We start from the raw sequence: 7,843 nt of genomic DNA, 5'->3' as shown, positions 1-7,843 counted from the left end.
TTTCTCTTGTAAGATTACATACAAATGAGATCAAGCTGGCCATGGTGATGTATGCTTATGACCCACAAAACTGGAAATTTGTGATATATATCAGTGGTGCTTGCCTAACTTGTGTAAAGCTCCAGGTTTCAACCCTCAGCTCTGTAAAACCAAACCAAAATTAAATGAAATGAAGTGATGTTATACAGTATGTCCTATGCCTGGCTTATTTCACTAAGCACAGTGTTCTCCAGGTTCATTTGCAATTTTGTAAATGACAGAATGTTATGTTCTGAGGCTAAATAGCAATCAAATCTCTGTATATACACCCAGTGACAAGTAGGGAGTGAGAGGCAGTTGACAAGGCAACAACTCAGTTTCTTTAACAAAGTAAACAAGATGGGGGATGGTCGCTGCTAATGACTAAAAGGACTCAAGAGATACACAAATTCTTTCTTATTTCTTTACCAGAAGGGTAGAAGCTAATGTCCCATCCCTTAAATTGGTGCTAGCCCCAATCACTTGCTCAACCAATAAAAAACAGTGAGAGTGGCATCCTGGGGATTCTAGGACTAGAAACCTGGCAGATGCCTCATGAGCCTCTTGGGGCATCTTCTCTGAGACTGCCTACATTTCTTTCTAAGAAATCAGAGGCTTCTTAGATCAGAATGCTGGAAACACCAGCATGTGTTGGTACAGGAACCAGCCTATGAAAGATGTCAATTTGGATCCTCTAGGTCAGCCCAATGTCTCATAGACCAGATGCTTCACCTAGTCAGATGACTGATCTGTAACATTTCAAACTATGATAACATGGCTATTGTTTTGAGCTGCTAAATTTTGGAGTGACCTATGACATAATGATAGATGGGAAAAGTAACACCTCATATTTTTTGACTTGTGTTTTACATTTATTTGTGCATGTGTGTGTGTGTGTGTGCGTGTGTGTGTGTGTGTGTGTGTGTGTGTGTGTGTGCGCGCGCGCGCGCCATGGCATCTATGTAGCCGTCACAAGACAACTTGAAAGAGTTGGTGCTTTCCTTCTATGATGGATCTTAGAGATGGAACTTGGGTCTAGGCTTGATGGCAAGAACCTTTATCCACTGAGCCATTTCCCTTGCCCAGCATTTCATATTTTAAACCAGAAGTTGAGATGTTGTGTTGGTAGGAGGTTTACGGGGTAGGGTGGGATGTGGGGTGGGGTTGGGTGAGAAACAAGGCAAAAGACACATTGGGTCTGTGTATGTAATATTTGTTAGGTAACATTGTATTAGGATGAAAATGATACCTTATAAATTGTGTGAGGAATTAAACTGCTTTATTTGAGATTTCCCAACTAACCAGTGACAGGAAATTGGTTTGGGAAGAGAAAAAAAGATGCATAAGTATTTCTTTCATTATGAATGTGCATTCCTGACATCTCTGAGGACTGAGATTGTCCTGCAGGGAATATGATTAAAGTTAAAAAGAGGGAAAACAAAATAAGTAAGTCAGCTTTTGATCGTGCTGCTATATTTACCCACAGAAAGGAGGCAGCTCTCAGGTGGGCTTTTGTTCCAGTAATGTCCTGAAATCCTTGTGTAAAAGAACAATATGAAATCTCAATTCTCCCAAATGGTTTGGGGCGAGTTCAGCTCTTGAGCCCCTGGGGGGCTCGGTTCCCAAGGAGACTAATCCCACTTGCTCAGCATTAGGCATCACCAGGAGGAAAGAGCTCTCCATTGGAGATCTGCAGATCCCCTGGTGCAGAGGCGGGAACTGAGTCCCTAGGCTCTATAGGAAGTGAAATGTATTGATGTCAAAGCCATCAAGTGAATACTTTCACTCAGGGGCTAGGAGGAGGGGCTGAGGGGCTTGGCAGGAGTGAGCCACTGGCTCAACTAAAACCAATTTCATCTCAGATAGGACTTTTCCAGAAAAGAAAGCAGATGTAGGGGAAAAGCAACTGAGGCCATGAGTGAGCCTAGGTCTGGATAATGCCGCTGGGTAGTTTAAGCCCTAAGGACTTCCTCTGGGTTCAGAAATAGAGTAATTCAAGCAAAAGTTATTCTCTGTTGCTTGTTTTCCATAAACATCATTGCTTTCATTTACTCCTGTCTCTGGGCTGTTCTCTCAGAGAGGTAGGGCATATTTGCTTGAAATACTCAGGCATATCATTTAAGTCTTTGTTCCAATACTACCCTGTCTTTGTAAACAGCTTATCTTCTTTGGGCAAACTTGAGGGTCCTTTTATCCCATCAACACTGGTGCCTTTAATTTACTTAGGTCATAAACTACAATGACTCATGTGCATATCTACCTTTCCATTAGAAAGAGCTGGAATCATAGCTTCTTACCTCTGCATTCCCAGTATTAACTCCATTATATGCACAGCCAAGGGTGAGTGTCAATATTTTTCTGCCAAATGAGTAAGTGACTAGATGGGCATAGATGTCAGCATTGTGAATCATAAAGCGTTATAAAGAGTTTACTTTTCTACACATATAGTTGTCAAAAGACTTTCACTTCTATTATCTTGAGTTTTCACCGAACAATTCTCATGTTATTTCTATTTCATAGGTTAGAGTCCATGGAGAAGTCTTGTACTGCCAGATAATGAAGGCAAGACTGGACACCAGTGTTAGCCTTTGGGTATAATTTCAGCACTTCTTCCACCAGAGTCCACTGTCCTTTTAAAAGTTCATATAACTCACAAGCACAGCTGCTCTCTTACACTTGGGTGCTTGGCTGGGGACCAAGGACAAATGGTGCTGATTTTATAGTCCGCTATGTTGGAATAGAATGGGTTGGACATAAGAAATCAAGAACATGGAGTTCATTGGGCCACTATTTTATGCCAGATGAGGAAGCAAGACAGCCTTCACCGTACCAGAAGAAGACTCACCAGTTACATTTGCCTACTGTGTCACATAACCCTCTCAAAACCTATGCGAATAGTTAGGAGTATTCTCATTTCTCAGATGAGGAATGGAAATGATACGGAAAATTAGCCTTGATTTATATGATTCCAACTGTCTAGAAATGAAGGACTTTTACCGATGAATCTTCATAGTCCATTTATCTTAAATATGACTATATTAGAACTTTCGTTTCTTTTGGACTTTCTAGTGTAGAATCTTGTGCAGTTGGCCCCTGGGCATTTTTAATTAAACTTTTGGCATCTCTACTGGACTTTGGGTGTCTCGGACGGATCGTGGACATCACTGTCTGAACCTGAATGAAAGGTACATGACAACGGAGCCAGCTTGGATTAAAACAAAGTTTGATTCAGCTTTATGGGTTTGAATAAGTGCCTATTCCCATTGCTTAAATAAAGCTTGTCTTCTTTGGTAGGGGTATATGTATGCTCCAACATGTTTCTGTTATTGCTGCTGAAAAACGAGACTTGAAAAGAAGACTTTGGTGTACCTCTTCAGTGCCCTACACCATGATAACTAAGAGAACTCTGTCATGAGCACAGGGCTTTCCTATTGTGGCATCCGTTAGTTCTCATGCACACCTGTGACGGAGAAGACACGTCAAGGGGTGCAGTCATCTCCACAGGCGGCTTCTTTGTATAGTAAATGCTGTATGTGCCCAGTAAGGTGGGCAGCCTCACCTGTTTTTAACATGTGTAAGCTAATCAAAGCAAAGCATGGTGGCTGGTTGGTCCAAAGCCATGGGCTCAGAAGAGCAAGGCTTTCAGTTCCAGTCACAAGGCAATTGAATGGTAAGGATTGAAACAGCACCCAAGTCTTTTTGTCAATAACTTTTCATGATGGACTGTGTTGTTCATTTTTTCTGTCCCAAGAGGAATGAATCTTTGGTTAAAAGTGTGTCTGAGGGAATTTCAACGTGATCACTAAATACAATGGAAATGTGGAAGGACAATCTATATGACTTGAGAGGTAGGACAGAGGAAAACTAAGGGGCTGGGAGTGGTGAGGGAGAGGGCTCTCTCTCCATCAAGAACTGGCTTTCTCATTTGCCTTTTGGGCCAAATGCTGGCTTCAGTTTACTTTAAGCTAGTATTAACTTCTATCAATCAAGCAGTAGAAGTAAGAACTTGAGGGTCCCAGAGAAACTGACCAGAATCTTTGACTCAGAAGTAGAGTTGGAAGAAACACAATTTCCCTCCCATCTTCAGAAAGACGAGACCAACAAAGTGCACAGATTAATCAATCAGTTTGCAAATGGCGTTGTCTGAATGGGCTAGATATGGCTGTGGCCAATTCTCTGAACTTCTCAGAAGTCCAGTTTCTTTTGTTGAATGGTGACAAAACCACGCAGTACACGAAGATGTTGGACAGGTGATGAAGTATAGACTGACTCAGGGCAAGCATCCAGAAGCGGGAAGCTGGTGGACCGCACTGCTTCCAGAGCTGGGATGGAAACCCAGGTTTGTGGACTTCTACTTTGCCTTAGGCACCCAGTCCAGGGCCAGGGTGTGATTTTACAGGGGCTGAGCTGGGGTTTGAACACAGGCTTTCTCCTCACCCCTGGCGGCTGAGGCCAGTCAAAACAAATGCCCCGGGACACAGAGAAAAGAAAGGGTTAAGGCTTGAGAAAGCTCAGGAAAACTAAAAGCCCGAGTTCATCACCCCCCCCCCCTTGCCCCACCCCCCAAGCCTCGCTAAGCAAGTCCCTCCCCTCCGCTACCGGGGCGGTCGCCTCGCTCTCCCACCCTCCGCCTCTGGCTTACAAGATCTAATGAGCTCCCCCGGGAGGCTGAGCCGCGAGCTCGGGCCGGAGCGAGCAGACAGCGCCGCGCCTGGGTGGGAGCGGGCTGGGAGCGGACGGGCCGCGCTGCGGACGGCTCAGGAGCCGCGGCGATGGCGGTGCAGGCTGCGCTGCTCAGCTCGCACCCCTTCATCCCCTTCGGTTTTGGAGGTTCCGCGGACGGGCTGGTGAGCGCCTTCGGAAGTTTGGACAAGGGCTACTGTTTCGAGGACGATGAGAGCGGGGCGCCCGCGGGAGCGCTGTTGTCCGGATCAGAGGGCGGGGACGTCCGCGAGGCCACCCGCGACCTGCTCAGCTTCATAGACTCGGCGTCCAGCAACATCAAGCTGGCGCTGGACAAGCCAGGCAAGTCCAAGCGGAAGGTGAACCACCGCAAATACCTGCAGAAGCAGATCAAGCGCTGCAGCGGCCTCATGGGCACCGCGCCTCCGGGACCGCCATCCCCGAGCGCGGCAGACGCTCCCGCGAAGCGGCCTCCGGGCGCCCAGGGAGCCCCGACCGTCGCGGCTCCGGCGCACTGCAAGGCCACCCCGAGGAGGGAGGCGACGCAGGCCGCGGCTGCCGCCAGCCTGCAGAGCCGGAGCCTGGCTGCTCTTTTCGACTCTCTGCACCACGTCCCCGGGGGCGCAGAGCCCGCAGGCGGTGCAGTGGCCGTGCCTGTCTCGGGCCTCGGAGCAGCAAGCACTGCGGGCGACGGGGCCGGCACCGCGGGGAACTCAGCGGCCCCTGGGACTAGGAAGGTCCCTCTGCGCGCCCGCAACCTGCCCCCGTCCTTCTTCACTGAGCCGTCCCGAGTGGGTGGCAGCGGCAGCAGTGGCGGCGGCTGCGGCTGCGGCCCCTCGGGCCAGGGCGTGAGCCTGGGTGACCTAGAGAAAGGGGCGGAGGCCATGGAGTTCTTCGAGTTGCTGGCGCCGGACTTCGGCGCTGGCACCGACTCGGGCGCCTTACTGGCCGCGGAGCCTCTGGACGCGTTCCCCGCGGGAGCCACAGTCCTACGGGGACCCTTGGAGCTGGAGTCTGGCCCCTTTGAGCCGCCAGCGATGGTGGGGAACCTACTATACCCTGAGCCCTGGAGCGCCCCGAGCTGTCCTCAGACCAAGAAGCCTCCCCTGGCTGGCGTTCGCTGCGGCGTGACCTTGAACGAGCCTGTGCGCTTCCTGTACCCCACTGCCTTGGACTCTCCAGGTGGGGAGGACACACCAGCCTTGACCTCTTTCGCCCCCTTCTTCCCAGATTGCGCGCTGCCGCCGCCCCATCAGGTGTCCTATGATTACAGCGCCGGCTACAGCCGCGCGGTTTACCCCAGCCTCTGGAGACCGGACGGGGTGTGGGAAGGGGCATCTGGGGAAGATGGGGCGCACCCAGACTGACTGCGAGGTACCCTTCATCTCCTTTATGACTGCTGTGAGCTGCGTGCCCCTGTGGGTCTCTCCTGAGTGGAGTGATGTGGAAACGCACGTGAAGACGAAATGGGATTAAAAACAAACAAACAAACCAACCAACCACAATTCATCTAATTAAAAAAAAAAAAAAAAAACCCTTCAGGAAAAGAGATGAAGAGGAGTTGGGAGTTGATTTAAACAGTCTCAGATTTTCTTTTCTTTCTTTCTAAGTGGCCGTTAGAGTCTTACTTGGACCAGAAGAGCCCCCAAAGCCCGAGACAGGGTTTGGGGAATAATCGGGTGGGATGATGGACGGGTCAAGAACAAGACAGGGCTTTTGTAGCCACCTGCCATCTCAGTTCAGCCAAGGTCAGTGTGTTTAATGTCATTACCCCTTTAAAGCTGTGCCCTGGTGCCCCCCCCCCCCCGAGTACGTTATGAATTAAAGCCTATATTAAAAGAATCAGAACAGAGATATGTGGTCATTGAGTTGAGTGTTTTCTTAGTCTTAGTGTTTTCACAGATCTCTCAGCTTTGCTAGGTGGACCCTGCGGGTGGGGGTTGGGTGCTGGTAAGACCTTATCCCATTGCTGGCCTCCCTTCCTCCTCCCCCCTTTTTTTGGAGTAGGGTGGTGGGTAGGGGCTGATGGTGTCATTACAACTATTTTTTCATGGTGCTGGCTATTGAACCAAAGGCTTCCAACACGCTAGGCAAAGTGCTCTACCACTGAGCATTATCCCCAGGCTCTGAATGTGATTTTATTCTTTCATTCTTGAGACCCCCCACCCCACCCCCGCTTGCCACACACACTTGCCCCATCTCTTTCTTTCTGCTGTAATCCGTGCACAGCTTACCCCTTCTCTCTTGCTCTAGCCGCTCACTGCTCTCTATTTCTGTTTACTACCTTTGGTTCTCCTAAATCTCTGAGTTAGGAGAAAACACTTGGCAAGTCTAGAGACCCATGTCTCTTTCCCCCTCTCCCTTTACCAACCATTTTGGGTGGGGGTGGGGTAAGGGAGACAGGTTATAGCCTCTTTGATCCTAAGTTTCCTTATTACAACAGAGAATGACAACCTTTCTCCAGTTCTAACTTGGCTGCTGTTTGGGTGGCTCAGAAGTGAAATACACAAAAATGTCTTGAGCCCGATGCATTGCTGGGCCTGCGGGTGTGTGTGTATCTTTATAAGCATGTAAGTAGCTTCTACACTGGAAACCATTGGACATGTTATTCTCACATTTCATGTTTTGTTTGGGGCCTTAAGATAGCTGTACAGCTTTACTATCTCTTTTCCAGCCATGTCCCTGTGTCCCACATCCCTGTATCTCACATTCTTCCTACTCAGCCCCTACCTACTGGATCTTCCTCAATCCTTGTACCTCACCGTGACAGGGAATGGTGGAGGGCACAATGTTTCCAAAGAGGATTTTCCATTCTCTTTATAACCCATCTGACAATGGAATCTGATGGGGCCTGGATGGAGACTTCAAGTGTGTGTGTGTGTGTGTGTGTGTGTGGGAGTCAGAGAAATAGTTTAACCAGTCATGAATGTGGCTGAGAGGGTTCCCAGCACCATCAGGATGATTGAGGGCCAGAGGAAGAAAGCCCCTGTGGGAAGTGAGCAGCTGGAGGCAAGAGAGGAGGCTGCTGAGTACAGACCCACAGGTAAGAATGCAAGAAGAGATCAACACTCATAAACGGAGTGGAAGATGTCTGCAGACTGAACGCTGCTTCTGCACAAGGTAGCCGAGACAGATTGTCAGA

General features: G+C 48.9%; 1 protein-coding gene across 1 annotated transcript; it reads left to right on the top strand.

Annotated features, from left to right (window-relative positions):
• Positions 1–4,697: 4,697 nt before the first annotated feature.
• On the top strand, positions 4,698–6,482 carry Fam181b (family with sequence similarity 181 member B). The gene has a single exon (XM_059253179.1). The coding sequence runs from the start codon at positions 4,791–4,793 to the stop codon at positions 6,066–6,068; it is 1,278 nt and encodes a 425-aa protein (XP_059109162.1). The 5' UTR covers positions 4,698–4,790; the 3' UTR covers positions 6,069–6,482.
• Positions 6,483–7,843: the final 1,361 nt, after the last annotated feature.

The sequence above is a fragment of the Peromyscus eremicus genome, chromosome 1 (assembly GCF_949786415.1).
Source record: "Peromyscus eremicus chromosome 1, PerEre_H2_v1, whole genome shotgun sequence".
Lineage (NCBI taxonomy): Eukaryota > Metazoa > Chordata > Mammalia > Rodentia > Cricetidae > Peromyscus > Peromyscus eremicus.
Note: the sequence above shows the minus strand (reverse complement) of the source record. Positions and strands in the feature narration are given on the sequence as shown.

Excerpts from the sequence above, each read along its gene's own strand:
- Fam181b (XM_059253179.1), top strand. The coding sequence starts at position 4,791 with ATGGCGGTGCAGGCTGCGCTGCTCAGCTCGCACCCCTTCATCCCCTTC.